Source organism: Hoplias malabaricus, chromosome 2 (assembly GCF_029633855.1).
Source record: "Hoplias malabaricus isolate fHopMal1 chromosome 2, fHopMal1.hap1, whole genome shotgun sequence".
NCBI lineage: Eukaryota > Metazoa > Chordata > Actinopteri > Characiformes > Erythrinidae > Hoplias > Hoplias malabaricus.
Genome location: NC_089801.1, coordinates 22,340,909 through 22,358,666, shown reverse-complemented (window position 1 = coordinate 22,358,666; position 17,758 = coordinate 22,340,909). Strand labels below are relative to the sequence as shown.

Sequence of the window (17,758 nt, the reverse complement as noted above, 5' to 3'; positions counted from 1 at the left end):
TAAAACAAAGTAGATTTAAATTATATGATATCCATCCAATCTCCATCATGGAGAGTTCTGTCTATAACATTCAGACGGGTCTGTTGGCAGGGGGCTAAGGAGGTCTGCTAATATTGTTTGAACTACACATCAAAAATACATTTATTAAGACAATAAATATGTTTTTTGTAAAAAAAAATGTGTGAAAATATATGTGAAAAGTACATTCTGTGTTAGTGAACAGTGAAAGTATTGGATACGCATCATAGCAGTTCAAAACTTTTATTTTGACAGCTAGCTGCTTGATATGACTTAATTCAGTATGATTCTATAGGCTCCTGCTGTGGAGATATAGAGTGTAGAGCCGTGGTGGTCTGCAGTTGGGGGCTATTGCTAAGATTAGGACTAGAACAAACCCCCCCCCCCCCCCCCCAAAAAAAAACCCACCACCACCACTTCACGCTTGTCCCCAGATTTTTCTCCCCATTGTTCTGTAACGAACAAAAAACAAAACATGCCGTTTACAGCGGAGTTAAAGATCAGTGATGATTCCTCACCTCGAGCCTCTGCACCACCTCTTTTATATCCTCCATCTGGCTCTCCGGCACCGTGATGGACACCGCCTCGCCTCTCTCGTAAAAGATGTCAAGGCAAGGTCCAACCTCAGCCCCTGGTTCCATCACTGCCTTCCAGCCAATCACGTCTCGGCAGGAGCAGTTGAAGACCACTCTCTTGGTGCAGCGCTCGATGAGCACCACCGACTCTGCGGAAACACCGAGGAGGCAGGGCAACTTGGGGCAACCGTTGTCCTGAGTCCCGCAGACTGCCCACACCAGGGCTCCAGCGCTGTGGAGCTCCGCCCCCTTGGCGCCTTTCAGCTTGTCCTTGCGCTTGCCCCCCAGCGACAGCAGTGGGAACTTCGTGGAGGAGTCTATGGGTGTGGTGGTGGCGTAGTTCTCCGCCAGATCCTTCAGGTACTCCTGCCTCGTCCTCGTGGCCATGGAACGGAACTTCTCCGACTTCTCTGCCGCGTTTTCAGCGTTAATGGCCTTCGCCAGCAGGAAGTCCCGGAAGGCTGGTGATCGCGGGAATCGAGCTCCTTTAGGAAAGAGGGGGCCGAAGAGGGGGATGTCCTTCGAGCGTGTCACGGCAACTCTGAGCAAGGGAGAGATATGCAGAATATTGGACATAATGACATTAGACCAGGGAGCACAGCACTTGGGCATTACAGGGGAGAGATGAGAGGTGTTTCTTTAAAATTGGGAAAAGGTAACAATCCCTCAGGCCTGAGTCCGGGCTGTAGGGTGGAGGACTAATATCTTGAAATCCACAGTCACACACAGCGCAATGTTCAATTACTCTCAACACACTTGTGTTACTCAGAATGGTTTAGTTTTTGTAGCGAATAGCTGATACCTTCTGTATATCCCTTCAGAAAGTGTCCCTTGCTAGAAGCATTATAAAATGACCTAAAGTATAACTAGATTATATCTATAACCAGAACTTACTGAACTTGCTCATTCAGTCCACATTAATCTGGGAGTCTGTGTCCCACCAACCCACACACTGAGAAACAAGACCACGCAGTAAGACACTGCACAGAAGTACTTCCGAGTCAGCAGGACCACTTCTGCTCTTATTAATGCAGTTATTTGTTTTTTAAATGCAGTGATGATACCTGTGATATTGTCTGTGATATTCTCAGTATTGATAACCCATTATCATTGTCATTCTGCCCAGCCCTCCATTACATTCAGCCTGAGAGAGGCACACTGCCTTAAAGAAAGATGGGTCTCATTTTCTAGTAGACTGCTCCATAATGGATCAACTGGCAACCGATGAACCTAGTGGGCAAAACAGGCTTCGGAGTTAATGTAATACCAAAGAAACTAAGTGTTTTGTGCCATTTGGGTTCCCCTGATTCATTTCTCTACGCGTGTTGAACTAATTAGTCAAAGACATTCAGATAACACAAGCCAGGGAAACTCAAACAACCCAAGGCTATCACTTTCCATTAAACGTTTCTGTGATTTCAGCCTCTGACGGTTTACTGACAAGTTTCACACTGTTGACTCTGTTATAACAAGAGTTCGGTATTTTGATCAAGTGCGGGACAATCTACATTTTAAACATTCACATTCAGTTCCTCTGCCTGTGTTCTGCTGAAAGTGACTGAAATGACAGATTTAGTTGCTTTAAATAGGGTTCAAGTTTGAGTGGAAATGTAATATGATTAAAAATCCTAGGGCAAGACAACACACACTACATTCGCCTACCTTTGGAACAAGCAGAGCCAGACCACCTTATATGCTCAGAATGCACAGTGCGTAGGGCCCTGCGAATTAATGAAGCCACCCTCCCATCTCACCCTTGGGTCAAGTTAGGGAGAGTGTCTCATATTAATCAGAAGATGAAGTGAAACTAGCGAAACTCTAGCTTGGCTTGCTAATAAATACTACTCTATTAAGAACAGCCACATACTGATAGTGTTTCTCTGGAATGTACCCATTTAAACCCCCCCCCCCTGCCCCAATACACCAACACATTCGGAAAGTTCCTTACTATTCCAATCATTAAAAAGTGAAGTAGTTACTTCCAAGTGCTAAGTTGAGTTCTTCGAAGTTTCAGTTCCAACTTCAAATGCTGCTGCTATATCAGAATCAGAAATTCAGACATCTGAGTTCAAATTTAATGCAGCATTATACGCCCAGTTCTTTGTCTGTGTAGATGTCTGTCATTTGTGTTTCACATTTCTGTCTCTGACACTGTACGGTTACGTCTTATTCTCATTCTGCGCCTTTGTTCCAGAATTAGTGCGTTTGTCTCAGTCTATGTATGAGTCTCTAGGTCGTTCCCTGGTTTCAGTCCAGTGTTTGTGTCTTGGTTGATCTTTGTCTTAGTTCTAGTTTTTAGTTCTCGGGTTGTCTCAATCGCAGCCAAGTGTCCTTTTCCTGGTTTCTGTCTGTGATCCTTTTATGTCTTTGCTCCAGTGTTGAACCCTTTGTAGTTATCTTTTGTCCCAGGCCCTTCACTCATTCATTGTCTGAAAGTGATTATTGCAGGGTCTCGGTGGGTCACAAGGTGGGAACACCCCCTGGAGGGGGCACCGATCTATCGCAGGGTAACAACATACTGACCCAATCACTCACACACTAACACTTTTGGTTCGCCAATCCACCTACTAACATGTGTTTTTGCACTGCAGGAGAAGACCGGAGCACCCGGCGGAAACCCACAAGGACATTGGGAGAATGCACCAAACTCCTGACTGACAGACACCTGGAGCAGGGCTCGAACCCACAACCTCCAGGTCCCTGGAGCTGTGTGACAGCAGCACTACACTGTTTTAGTCTCTGCCTTCATTCCTTTCTTTTAGTTTCTCTCTTTACTCACTTTCATGTTACAGTCAGTCGTTTTAGTTCATTCCCTTTAGTTAGTTTCATCGTTTCTACAGATTTTATTTTCTTCAGTCCTGTTATGCAGTGTCTGATCTTATCCTCTGTGAGGAGTGTGGTGTGTTCTCCCAGTGTCCACGTGGGTTTCCTCCGGGTGCTCCGGTTTCCTCCTACAGTCCAAAAACACACGTTGGTAGGTGGCTTGGCGACTCAAAAGTGTCCGTAGGTGTGAGTGTGTGAGCGAATATGTGAGTGTGTGTTGCCCTGTGAAGGACTGGCGCCCATTATTCATGAATAATGGATGATCTTATCCTTCTCATGTTCTCTTCTGGTTTATTTGATTCCTTTGTTATTCTCTTCTTTAATAGATTTACACTTTCACATCTCCATGCACCTCCTAGTTTCCCTGCAGCACTCTTTACATGCAGAGATAACAGATCTGTACCTGTAGTAGGTGTTCTCAGTGCAGGGTTCATGTACTTGGACGATGATGAAGACGTGCTGGAAGTGAGAACGAATGGCTTTGGGTGTGAACGGTAATGCACCAGGCTCCTGGAAGACTATGGTCACAATGTCGTTCCCTATGTGCCTCTTCCTCAGTAGCTGTAGATAGTGAGAGTACAGACGAACAAAACACAAAGTTATTAATGTTAAAGTTCCAAATTTCAGTTCCTCACTCTATATAACTCAATCCACTCAAACCTCTTTATACAATGTTTCATCTGAACACCATATGCTACATGGTGATTGGTGTGTGTGTGTGTTTTCATCTCAATGCCGGTGTCCAAAATGTGCTGCTTAAAATAGCTGAATTAACTCATAATAATGGGTCTCCACTAGTGCTGTCAAAATTAATGAGTTAACGCATGTAGAAATGTAATCACTTTTAATTAATCATTTTACTAAATTTAGCCGCAACTTCCTCCCATTGTTCACTCTTTTGACAGTCTAATGACGTATTAACAGCTTTATGTAGTGAGTTCAGAAGGTAGATTACATTTTGTTTATGCTGAAATATGTATTAAACATCAAAACACTCTCACTCTTGACCTTCTTCCTCTCTTTCACAGACAGAGAGAGCTCCTGTTTCATCCTCTAACTTATTTAATCCCTCCATGTTTGAGCCCTGTACTGCGCTGCAGCGACACTTGTCTCTGTTAAAGATTCTGTGTCCGATGCTAAAGCAAATTAAAAGATTCTAATTCAAAAATCAAAGGTATTATAATGTAGTAAAAAAATTATAAGTTTCCTCTCACTAGTTTGACCTATATATCACACTATAAATGTATCTCCCTCCAAAAAAACACAAGGAAGCGCTAGCACTTTGACATTTGTGATTATATATTTGAATCGATAAACACTAATATAATTCATAATAACCTTGTGTTTATCTTACATTGATTATTTTGTTTTACATTAAATATTCATTATTAAAAGCTTCCATCGTAAGAAGACACAATGTGATTAATCGTGATTAATTGCAGCAAATACTGTGATTAATTAGTCAGTTGTGTTTAATCAATCAACAGCATTAGTCTCCGTGTCACAGCACTTACAAAGGCATAAATCATCACACCGTGTTAAAGAACTACTTCAAATTTCAAAAGGCCAGGTCTGAAGAGCCTGAAACAATGGTTAAAAGAGCTCTTGCCCAGACTGAAGAGTTTATCGCTCCTTGTTTATTGGTGGGCAGCCAAAGACTGCACTAATGATGCTGATGTCCTGTCAGCAGAAGCCAGGCCAATGTCAGTGCCTCCTAAAATCTTATCTGACTTTTGAAACCATTAGAGTTCTTCTTTATGAGGCTATGGCAGATATCAGCCGTCTAATCGCTGTCTCAATCGTTCAGGTGGTTATCACTTTGTTATGATGATTATCAGCTTCTCGCTCTGTGGTTAATTAATTGCTAATACAGCTGCTGTGTGTGTGCTGTGCTGTTTACCTGTTGTGTGTTGTTGGGTGTGTAGGGGAGCATGGTAGAAACATGGAACATGATCTCGTAGTCCTGATAGCGAGTGTATAAGGAATGGGTCCCAGTGGAATCCGCTGTAGACACACACACACATAATTTGTTAGAGAGCCCTGCATTGTACTTCGTCAGATCATTTATTCTTATCCTACAACACTGACCTTATGCGTGGCTTAAATAGAGGCATAAATAACACAAACGCTTACAGGGTAAAACAGACGAAATAAACGTCGGCTATCCCAGGCTAAATAGCAATTATTCATGTGTTCATTCTTCCCTTCATTCATTCATCCATTTTTTCCTTTTTTCATTTGTTCATTAGTTCGTTCATTCATTCATCCATCCAAATATTGATTTGTTCGTTTGTTCATTCATTTGCTTGTTCATTCATTCATTCCTTCATACATTCATTCATTCATACTTAACCTCTCCAGAAACACAGGGCATAGTCCATCATAGGGCATCACTTGCTCATTCAGTCACTCACACACTAACACCTGTGGGCAATTTCACACACTCCCCCACACACTCACACCTGTGGTCAATGTTACATGCTCACCTAGTCACACACTCACCTGTGGACAGTTTAACACATTCACCCATTCACTCACACCCACACACACACACACACACACACACACACACACACACACACACTTGTGGACAATGTCACACAGCCAGTCCACCAATTTGGACGGTGAGTGGATTCTGGAGCCAAACCTTTTGCGAACAACTCTATAAGCCACATCTAGATACTAATATAAACAAGGACTGCTTCAAATCTGCAAGCCACACATATCACAGAATGCAGCTTGAACACATCATTAAAAAGTGTGCACGTGTGTGTTATTCATTCTCACTCTTGGTGTCCAGCTGAGCTCTGTATTTCTCCCAGCCCTTCAGTCTCACTCTCTCTCCCAGCAGGTCCAGGAACTCGTGGAAGGCTGTCCCGGCGCTCTCGTTGTTGTACATGTCCTCCTCTGAGCTCTGTCCTGCTCTGCAGTACATCACTCCCACCTTACGCTGGAAGTTCAGCTACATACCAACACACAGGCGCAGCTTTTAGGTGGTGCATTTTAAAGCAGGTTACACAGCTTTTACTTCCCTTTCTGTTTGTAGTTTACAGTTAACAATATTGTTATTGTCAGTTTTCCTTGAAAATATATAAAACACCAGCTACTTTACGTATCGTGTGAAAATTTCCCAGGGAAAGATCCAATGAAAATCAGGTGAAATATATTTCATTAAACTCAACTCAAATTTAAGAATGAAATTTCATGAACACCGTTTTCTTTTTCTACAGGAAACACGTTTAATCATTATATTTTTCTGTTATCTACAGTGCCCAAGTTGGATTTAGTGGAAATAAAGAATGCCGTAACAGGGCATAGTTAATGATTTTTCAGTATTTAAATTCAGTAAACACAGAGTAGCAATGGAATACAGTGTGGAAAAGTCTGGTGGTTTTAATCATTAACATGTAGAAACCAACAAAACATATCAACGACTGGGGTGCCCAAACTTTTGCACAAGACTGTATATTTATTGTTTTTGACTGAAAATATTTAACAACTAGCTACGCAATATTTGTAGAATCTAAAGCACAGCTACCGACTTCATAATGCGTGAACATTTAAATACAATATAAAAGATCAATAAAAATATCAATAGTTGCTAATTATATATAGAAGCTGCTGGTGTTCTCAAAACAATGTAGTGACTTCCCCAGAGTCCAGACCTCAACATCACTGGACATGTTACGTGGAACAGTAATGTAGCAAATGCAACCAACTTCAGTTATTTCTAATAGAAAAATAAAAATGCTGTGGACATGGTAGAGTCAGTTTCAGACAGGAACACACCATCCTCACTCTTTAACTGCCTCAGTACGTTAGTCTGATCAGTTGAGCATAACAGAGGCACTTAGAGAGCTTTTTAATTAAGGCGTCCACACATATACATTACCAGACCATCAAGTATTGAACACTACTTAAAGCTGACCACTGAGCTAAGCACAAAAGCAGCTCGCGCAAAGTGGATTTCAGACAATTCCTGCCTACTGCCGTTTACACCTTTGTACCACTACTATTATTAATACTACTACTATTACGACTAGAACTATAATTAGTGTTATTACAGTGTCCCAGTGTCCCTTCGGCCACAACTCCATATACTATTTGCATAGTATTTCTTTACTGCAGTTTGTGATTTTTTTTTTCTTGCCACAGATATGTCTGGATGTTTTGTGGTGCTGTAAAAAATAATTTCCCTCAGGGTTCATATAAGGTATACACCTGTCTACTTATCAGTTTAGCTCTGTAATAATAATAATAATAATAATAATAATAATAATAATAATAATAATAATAATAATAATCCATATGATCAAGAATATCTGAAAACAAACTTGGTTCATCACACTCACTTGTTGTAATTATATTGTAATTATATAATTTTTACACATGCACCAGGTTTGAGAAGATAAATTATTTTAAATAATAATAATAATCCTAGGTGCCTAGACTATTGCACAGCATTATAAATAATCAAATAATTAGAAATTCCATTTACACTTGACAAAACCTTGTTGTGGGCCTTGTTTTGAGGAAAGAAATATCTTTTCAAATTGGACGCTGTGGACCATCCCCCCGATTTAAAGGATTAAGTGCAAATGTCAAACCAGTCCTCCCTGCTAATTAAAATCCCACTGAGTTATTAAAGGACCCTCCTATAAAAGTGGTCCGGAGGCAGTGCGCTCACCCCTTGCTCGTCCAGTTTCAGCAGCGTGTCTCGGACTTTGGGCGAAGTGGAGGCCAGTCTCAGACAGTGCAGGTTGAGGTCGGGGAGGATGAACTCCAACAGCCTTTTTGGAGAAAGCCCACGAGGAGTCGTGTGCCTCGCTGCTGACGGAACGGATTCCTCCAGGATGGAGCCCCGGAGGGTCTTCAGCTACAGACAACAGAGGAAATAGAGGCAGCGCTATATGAGGGGTGGGCAATATGACATGTTAACATCATGAGAAATACACAACAGTGGGCAGTTTGGCGTGTTGTGACACAATTAAGCAGATTGAAACATTTTGCAAATGAGTACAGCCACCTTGCTGTGTCTAGCCAATCGGGCAAGAGTTGGTTTGTACCTCACACAAGCGTTCCTCTCAGAATGAACTCATAGACATGTCCACATACTGTGAGCAAAGAGATCCAGGATGGTGAGATGTGGCAAAAAATGTGGACTCATAGCCTTAGGGTGATTATTAACACTTTTACACACAGAAGAGGAACTGTTCTGTCTTCTTCAGTAAAAATGCAGCACTGTTTTATTAATAATTTTTGTATTTTGATTCATTTCTGTGAGCTAGTAGGTTCGTGTCTAGTAGGTTCCATGCAGTGGAAAAGTGCCATAAAGCAACAATAGGTAAGATTTGGTATTTTTGCTTGTGGGCTCCCCCACAGTTGCAGAGCATAAATAAGTATAACAGCACAGTCCTGAATGAAGATGGGACGCGGAGTGAGGGTAGGGTGATATCCTGCCTGCTTCCAGAAGTGACATAGTGCAGTTTCTGTAGGGCTGAGCCCAGAGTTGCAACAACTGAGGCTCTATTCTCTGTTTTATGTGTCATTAAAACATCCCAATAATTCCGAAGTTGTCAGTTTAATGTAAAAATAATACCCAGTGTTGTTTTAACATTAATTCATGCAAATGCAGTAGTGGTGATTTATTGCACTGACCCCACCTACTAATTTTCCAAAGCTCCGCCCACTACCTTTAGAGGGCAGAATACATTTGTTTTTTTTACATGAGACTGACAAAAGAGGTTAAGTGCCTTGAGTTCTCTGTTCATTTATTCGTAAAAAAAGAAGAAGGTGCCACACCTGCTGTGTATAGTTTAGATACAGAAATATTATTTAAAAACATTTAGCAAATTTGTGTTGATTATTTGCATAGTGCTCTGTGTATCATCCAGTAGATAGAAAACGAAGGAAAGGAGAAGTACGAAAAAGAATACATTAAATAGATATAACACTGCAGACAGAGACACAGAGAGAGAGGTAGGAAGTAAACTCTCCCCAGGGACAGATATTACGGTGGGTTGAAGTGAGAGACTCCTCTCCAACGGAAGTGGAGTTCAATAGTGATAAGAGAAAGGAGGAATGGAAGGTAGGCGATAAGGCGCTGGTAAAGCGGGATAAAGGGATGATAAAGAGAAAGAGCTGTTAGAGACAGGGCTCAGAAACAATAAAAAAATAAATCAGTTCCCTCTCAGCTGGACCAACATATTAACCTCTCCATTTCTAACCGTGACCTTGAAGACCACCCTTTCTTTCCCCATCAGATAAACAGCACTTAAAACAGTCGTCTCCACTCCTCAGATCTGAAAAAATCCACAGTCGTTCCTTATTTTCACTGTGGGTCTGAAGGGAAGTGGAGTGGTCAAAAAACAGAAATAAAAGAAGAGTCACGCAAACTCCTGGTGTGTTTACAATAGAATCCATGAGTTGCAGCTGACGTCATTTAGACATTAAAATAAAGGAACGTTAGTATAGATTCCTGACTCATTTATCTGCACCACGTTTGTGTGTTCATCTGTGTCAGTCAGTAGAGAAGAGCTAGGGCTGTGTTCAAAATAGCACCATACTCCCTGTATAGTGCACATCATAGATAATAAAACTATAAAACTGCACCCAGACAGTAATTAGACACCAATTCGACAGGGAAACATGAAACTTTTAGCTGACAAAAAAAAATATTTTCATCATAAAACACATAATTTCATGGCCGACACTGTGCCCTACAGAACACGTAGAGAAATACATTTGGGATTTGGCCTTGGCTTCGCTACAGCATGGAAGCATCACTCACTGATCACTCACATTTTCAGACAAGAAGAACTACATTGTTAAACGTTAAGCCAAGAGAAAGAAAGAATTTAGGCAGACAGCTACGATAAAACGTTATCCTCCTTATGTGTATTATTTCCCTGTAAGCGGGGATACATTCAAACCAAAGAATATATGGCTTTTGTAGACTCTTACAAGCTTAAACAAACATGAATGAATGATTGTATGATCTCTGTATAAATACCTCACACAGATTTGGTCACAAGACCAAGGAACTTCATTAGTGTCTGACATGCTAACAGTTTTGACAAAAATGCTAATATGGCTAACGGAGGATAACAATCTTTTTCTCCTCATTATGCAACACTTCAGGGTCTTTTACCCCCTGACACAAAGAGGCAGTGGGTCTCTGTGCATCTGACTGTTGTAAGACTGTTGAGTTTGCTGCACTAAGAGACTGGCTGAATCCCAAATGTCTCCCTCTTCACTATGTAGTACACAGTGTAGGTCATAAAATAACGCTTTTTAATGTGTTGTATGTAGAATTAGAAATATAACACTGTTTATATTTCCACTATAAACTTTACATCTGCCTGTGAAACTAGTGCACAGTCTTACTATAGTAGTTTTAGTTTCAGTCTGTGAAGTGCACTATGTAGGGAGTATGGCACTATTTCCTCGAGGTGACAGCACTAAATGTACAGGCAAAAAGATGCCTTAAATCTGTGGCATTTATGTCACATGAGTTGGATGTGCATCCGATCTAGGACCACATACGAAAGTGACTCAAATAGTGATTTGACAAAAATATATATGAGTCACTTCAGTCTGGTAATGTCTAAGAAGCAGAAATTAACTTCTAAGGCGGCGCTTTAAAAGACAAACATTCATTAATTTATTATCTGTAACCTCTTCATTATGTTCAGTGCTGCAGTGGGCCTGGAAACTATTGATGTTTCTTTAAACTACAGTGTTTCTTTAAGGTCACTCTACCTATAAGTGGTGGGTTTGGTGCAATGAAATTAATATTATTCTTTATTATGAACCCATAACAGGAATTTCATATGAACAATTCTGCTCTGAAAAAACATGCTTGTTTCTGTGTTACATTTTTTGATTTTTTTTCCTGGAACTGGTTTGAAGGCGTGTGTAGAGCGATACCCCAAGCTCTTCAAACAGAGATAAATGGAGAGGCAAAAAGAGAAAAAGAGACGATGACGCGACAGATATAGCAACTCTACAAAAGAAGAAGAGAAACCATGGGCAACAAAGACGGAAGGAAGCACAGAGAAAGAGGAAGAAAAAGTGATGGAAGGCGATAATGTAAGACATGCTGAACATGTGTGAATTTTCTACAACTCGAGACATGCTCATCTTCTGTTTAGGAGTGGTTACATAAGTGCCACTGAGTAAAGGAGAGAAAGTCAGTCACAGGAAGGTCAGTAGAGAAACAGTCAAAAATATTCATACCCAAACATGCCCATGTGTGTGGGAATGCAAGTGCGTGCTGTGGAGTGTTGACTGTGTCACCTCGGTGGTCCTGAAGATGATCCTGTAGTTGTATTGAGCTCCACTGGATGCTTCTTTCTCTTCACGGCGGAAACTGATAGCCACAGGCCCCAGGCGCTCGTCCATGCCAAAGAAATTCTGATGGTCTGAGTGACAGACGGAAAAAACATATTAGGTTAAGATTAGTCTGTGAAAATTACTGAGTTAATGTGAAAATCCTGCATTTAATGCAAGATAAACATTTTGAAACATTAACACAGTTCTGAGGTCTGAATGAAACACCTGTGACATGCTTGGGTCAAAATACCTCAAGGATCAAACACCACAGCAGGGTTCTCCCCCTCTCTAAACCCTTCCTGTTCAGAATGACAGGTTTCAGCACGTTTCTTTAAATGTTAATGAGCCGCTCACTGTTCACCACGACCCTGAGTGCCCAGCATTGAGGAGTGAGGAGCAGAAGCTCTGTTTTTTAGCCATTTTTGCCCCATTCTCGCCTTTATTCATTGCTTTTATTTCTCCACACTCATTGTTTTAAACCTCATCTTAGCGCTCTTACATAAACACAGGTCCAGCTCTGAGACTGGACACCCTCAGAGGAGGGGGCGGGACAGCGAGCCCACACAATGCAAAATGACTGAGTGTTTGTGTGTTGATGGGCTCCAGAACCCCAAACTAATGTGAACATGCACTGAACAATTAGATGTTCAGTGTTTCCACTTTTACATCAGTTACAGAAAGTAAATTAATTCCAAGACACACACAGCATCTTTCGTGGGCCACACTGCTGCACCATAAGTTGGGGAAGCCCACAACATATGAGTTCTAAAATGGTATTAGCCCACCTCTGTGACATGACTAAACTGTGAGTGATTCTAGAGGAGAGTTTGTTTATATGATACATGTGACAAATGTAAATGTAATAATCAGTAAACAATTGGAAAACAGCAACAGTAAACAGTCTACAACTAACTTTAACACCCCACAGCCAGGCAATTGTTTTCATATCCACATGCAAAACATCTGGGAGAATACCTCACCTCAGGATTTAATTTACTTAAATATTTACATGGACTTCAGGTAGATATATTTAGGAGCCATGGTGTTTGGTGGGATTTTAATTTATGGGTCAAACAGTGGTATGTACAAGCGGAACAAAACTCGGACACACTACAGTAGTACACAGCAGCAAGACGAGGAAAAACACAATTAGTCTAGTTAGTGCTGGTAGTAGTTCACATCTGACGTAAGAAGCACAGATAAAGTGTGTACAACAATAATCCACTGCTGTAATAAGCGGCATCACGGTAATAAACATTTTACTAATGTATTTTTATAGTAATATATACCTGTAATAAAAGTAAAATGAAAGTAGTACACAGTTTATTATCTAATGCGATTGTATTACACATCTGTAATATATAATATTATAGTAGCAAACATCTGTAATACGCAGTATGATAGAAGTGCACATCTGTTATATGTAGTATGATAGTAGTACACAATACTACACACCTGTATAATGTTGCTGGTAGTAGGGAACGTGTAATATTTTGTATGACAGTAGTGCACAGCGGTAATATGTAGTACAATATTACTACACATCCATCATATATACTATGATCTGTATAGTATAACAGAAGTGAACATCTGTAATATGCATCTGTCATATGTACCATGATAGTAGCATCCTATACTACAAATCTGTTATATACAGCATTAGTATGATAGAACTGCACAGCTGTAATATGTAATTTAACAGAAGTGCACATCTGTAAGTTGTTTTATGATAGTAGTACACAGCTGTAATATTTAGTACGATAATAGCACACAGCTGTCATATGTAATCTGATAGTAGGACATATTCATATCAATCAGTCAGAAAGCAGAATGTGACAGAGACAGAATGACAGAATGAGAGAATTGAGAGAGAGACAGAGAGAGAGAAACTGAGAGAGAACAGGAAGACGAAATGCTACAAAAAATCCCCTGTCACTGACAAATATTTGTGACGAAGTTGCAAATGCAGTGCGTCATAAAAACCAAAAAACGCGCACACACTCGCGCACTCAAATCAAAGTTGACTTCTTAGCACACGCTGTCCCACTTTCACACCCTCACAGCATCCCCATTTGGAGATGACAGATAGCATTCAGCAAATCTAAAGCAGCAACCAGACAGTCGATGTGCGCGCACACACACACACACACACACACACACACACACACACACACACACACACACACACACACACACACACACACAGATACAGAAGGGGAAGTACAGAGAGGAAAACATTTCTGCTACAAAAAGGCTTTTATATACAACCAGGCACATTTAAACCTTGCTACTCGCTACATCTGTCTGTTAAACCCTGACACTCACACACACACACACACACAAACACATTCTCTTTATCGACAATAAAAACAATAATGTGTCTATTCAATTAAATTAGCTATAAAGCAGCAATAAAATCTGCCTTATATTAATCGTTTAATATGTTGTTTTCATTTCCAGTGATCTACATTAGATCATACAGTCAAGATCTAATGATAGCCACTAGCTAACAGATTAGCTCCAAGCTAACACCTTGGCTAGCCAGCTGCTCATGATATTAATATACCCTCAATACAGTAAGAAGACCTAACATTCAAAACATGATTGTTTCATTTGAGCTTAAACAAGAGTGATCAGGTTATAATTCATGTTTTATAACATCAAAATTCACAGAGAGTACATTTATTGCATGCTCGTAACCCCAGAAATAAAAGGTCATGATGTTGTATATTTGTACTACATTTTATTGTAATAAATAATTATTTATTTCACTGTCATATCATAAACATTGTTTTATTGACATAGCAAATTAATGTTGCATTAGCTGTTGCAAACTGCACGATCTCACTGCCTTTTGAAACCAAGAAGGTGCACAGAAACTGTCCAGGTGCTGTTTGGCTGAACTGCCCCTCTGACACTGTTGTAGCTGCATAAATACGAGCAGCACATAATTGCATCATCCAATACTTTAGTGTGTGTTAGCCATGAGTCCATGGGACACAGGGATGGAGCACAGAGCTCTTAAACACCCTGACACTATAAGACACACTGGCTGATTGTTAAGTCATACGGACAGGCCTTGCTGTTATAACCTTGCTATTAATGGGGTTTTTGTTTTGTTTTCTTGATATTATCAATATTGACAACATTAGTGATTATGTGATAATGTGATAAATAATCAATTCCTGCAATAAAACATTTATGTTGTGATGATAAATAAATATCCAGAAATATTGATAAAACAATGTTTGAAATTTTATGTTATTTAAATAATCATTTTGATATGGCAATAAAAACATTTGTGTTGTGATAATAAATATTTAAATATATATTCATAAAACGTTTGTCATTATAATGAAATCAGTAATTTGCTATCTCAGTAAAACCTTTATGTCATGATAGAGAAATGAATATTCAGTAATGGTGATAAAACAATATTTATGTTAATAAAACAAAAATAAAATAAAATAAATAATTATAACAACTTTGATGTTGTGATAGTGAAATAAATATTGCAGTGCCTTGAAAAAACAATGTTTGCAATGATAATTAAATAAATATTATCATGTCTCAATAACACGAGATTTATTTTGCATTAATGAAATAAATATTTTGATATCTTGATAAAACATTTGTTTTGTCATGAGGATGTAATATATATTGGCTTATCCTGAGAAAACCAACCAAATTAACTTGCTGTCACAATAACATATACAATGTTATATACAATACAATATACAATACACAATAACAGAGTGGAAAATATATGTAAAACCACGTCTTTTTAGGCTTCTGTACTTCTGGATTAAAAAACATACTAATTATATACTATAGACTATATTCATACAAATAAATTAGCAATAGTCTATTTAATGCACTGCAAACTAAACTGAACATGAGTTTGTGTTATGCTGGGATGTTTGTATCTGTATTCATATTTTTCCCCTCCAATACAATGACAAGAACCTTGCCAATAATAAGAGGTCAATCCATACCCATAGATCCCTAAACACCAAGGCCCATTCTTAGAGGGCACATTAGCATACTGAAATCTTATCAGCGTTATCCATATTGCAAACACCACTTTCAAATGACTTGTACAATCCTGCTGAGCCCTCTTTCACCCATAAAGTCATCTGCTCACTCACCTTTCATGTAGAAGTACTTGTGGTAGTAGCGGGCGCCCAGGTCAGCATGCTCTATGAAGTAGTTGCTCTTTCCCTGTTGCTGGATGTGGCTCTCCCTGGGCTCCTCCAGCACGGACACAGCGTCGTTAGGGCTCTGCAGACTCCTCCAGCGCCCTCCGCCACCTCGAGCTCTGCCCAGCCCGGCCCTTTCCTCTCCGCCCATCTCATTCCGAAAATGTGGACAACTCAGCAGCAAGTCGTTGTCATTACCATCCCCCTCGTCCAAAAGGGCCTGCTCGGGATCCTCTGTGTTAGAGCCACCTCCGGTTCCACTCCCTCCTCCTCCACCCTGAGAGGGGGAAGAGGGTGTGGCCTGTGCAAGGGGGCGGAGCTGAGAAGCAGCTGATGCTCCGGAAGTGATGTTCTTTTTGCGGCCCACGCTGTCCCTGTTAGTGGCTGCCTCAGACAAATCAAACAGGATGCTCTGAACATCATAGTGGGCAAAGTTGCGCACCCAGGCTCCAGCCACTGGTTGATCAGGAGGGACCTGAGGAGAAGACTGTTTTGCCTTCTTAGCCAGTGAATCTGGCTTTGGGGGTTTGGCAGGTTTGGAAGTGTCTCCGGCAGGTGCTGAAAGGGCGCGGAAAAAGCCGTCGGGCTCAGGCGGCGTCTCCTGGAGGCCTAGCAAAAGGAAGGGATCCTTGAAACGCATTGCACTAGGACTGAGTACTCCCTGATCCTCTGAACTTGACTCTACAGGTCGACTCTGCCTCTCTAGAGAGGAAAGACTCCCATATTCCCGATGGAGGACAATCCCAGGTTCCCCCTGACACCCTGGCCCTGTGTTCTCACCCACTGTCCGGGCCACTTTCACTCCAGCCTTTCCTGCACAGTCCAGGTCTCCCAGGGTCACGTCGCTGTTACTGCGCTGCATGATGTGGCCCCTTCCGACTGAGCGCAAGTTGAGCCCAACTCTGCTGGGCATCACACTCTCTCCTTCCGTCCCCTCACTCTCCCTCCTTGGTGGCCACTCTGGTGTCCGCATTCCACCATCTCGCTTGGGGTCAAAGCTCACGCTGGCCAGATTTGGGCGAGGGCTCTGCCGCCTGAACTTGCGGATGAAGAGGTCGTCCGACTGCATGGTGCACTTGTCCACTAAAGACACGGTGATCCTTCACACTTCCTTTGGCTCTCTTTCCTCTTCCCTCTGCTACCCCTCTCTCCTACTGTGGGTTGATGTGTGGGATGCTTCAGAGGAACACGCTGATTGACACATGTGCTCAAGACATGAAGGAGAGGTCATACCTCTGTTACAAGCAGATCTTTCTTCTACACATAGAAGCGACTCTTGTAGCCAGCACTACTCGGCACATTCAGGAAGCCATCGTGGGCATGTTGCAGCAAGAAAGCTGGAGAGTCTCCCGTTACTTCGGACAAGCTTGGACAGGAGATATCTGCTGCATCCTCATTAATTGCTAATATACAGTCTGACCAGGCAGATATGGAGGTGTGCTCCTGATTGCAGTAGAGAGGACACTTGATTCCTGAAGAAGCCAACCTTGAGTCGAGAATATCTTGTTGTCCTGCTCCTTCTACAGACACTCATGCACTCTAGATCATCTTTGCATGGTGCACTTTAGCATCCTGTAAACACACAAAGATGCAAGAATGAGAAACCTACGCTTGAAGGCTATCATGGCAGTAACTACAGTATAAAGGAGCCTATAAAGAGGGAGATATTCTTGATTTACTTGAAAACTGGGACCCAGAGAGGTAAGATCATTACCCTGAGTTACATCACTCTCAAGCTGAAATGTCAACACATACACAATCAGACAAAGGGTATTGTACATGTTTATTTAGTCACCTAAGCTACAAACA

General features: G+C 41.1%; 1 protein-coding gene across 5 annotated transcripts in view; it reads right to left on the bottom strand.

The window, feature by feature from the left end:
• sipa1 (signal-induced proliferation-associated 1) overlaps nucleotides 1–17,758 on the bottom strand; it is a 90,998-nt gene that overhangs the window by 33,962 nt on the left and 39,278 nt on the right. For all 5 annotated transcript variants that reach the window (XM_066651838.1, XM_066651860.1, XM_066651866.1 and 2 more), the window contains exons 2-8: nucleotides 15,899–17,521; nucleotides 11,715–11,839; nucleotides 8,104–8,292; nucleotides 6,204–6,378; nucleotides 5,317–5,420; nucleotides 3,820–3,977; nucleotides 537–1,134 (exon numbers count right to left, since the gene is read on the bottom strand). In XM_066651838.1, coding sequence (XP_066507935.1) covers nucleotides 537–1,134; nucleotides 3,820–3,977; nucleotides 5,317–5,420; nucleotides 6,204–6,378; nucleotides 8,104–8,292; nucleotides 11,715–11,839; nucleotides 15,899–17,018 — 2,469 coding nt within the window. In that variant the 5' untranslated portion in view covers nucleotides 17,019–17,521. The remainder of the gene's footprint in view (nucleotides 1–536; nucleotides 1,135–3,819; nucleotides 3,978–5,316; nucleotides 5,421–6,203; nucleotides 6,379–8,103; nucleotides 8,293–11,714; nucleotides 11,840–15,898; nucleotides 17,522–17,758) is intronic.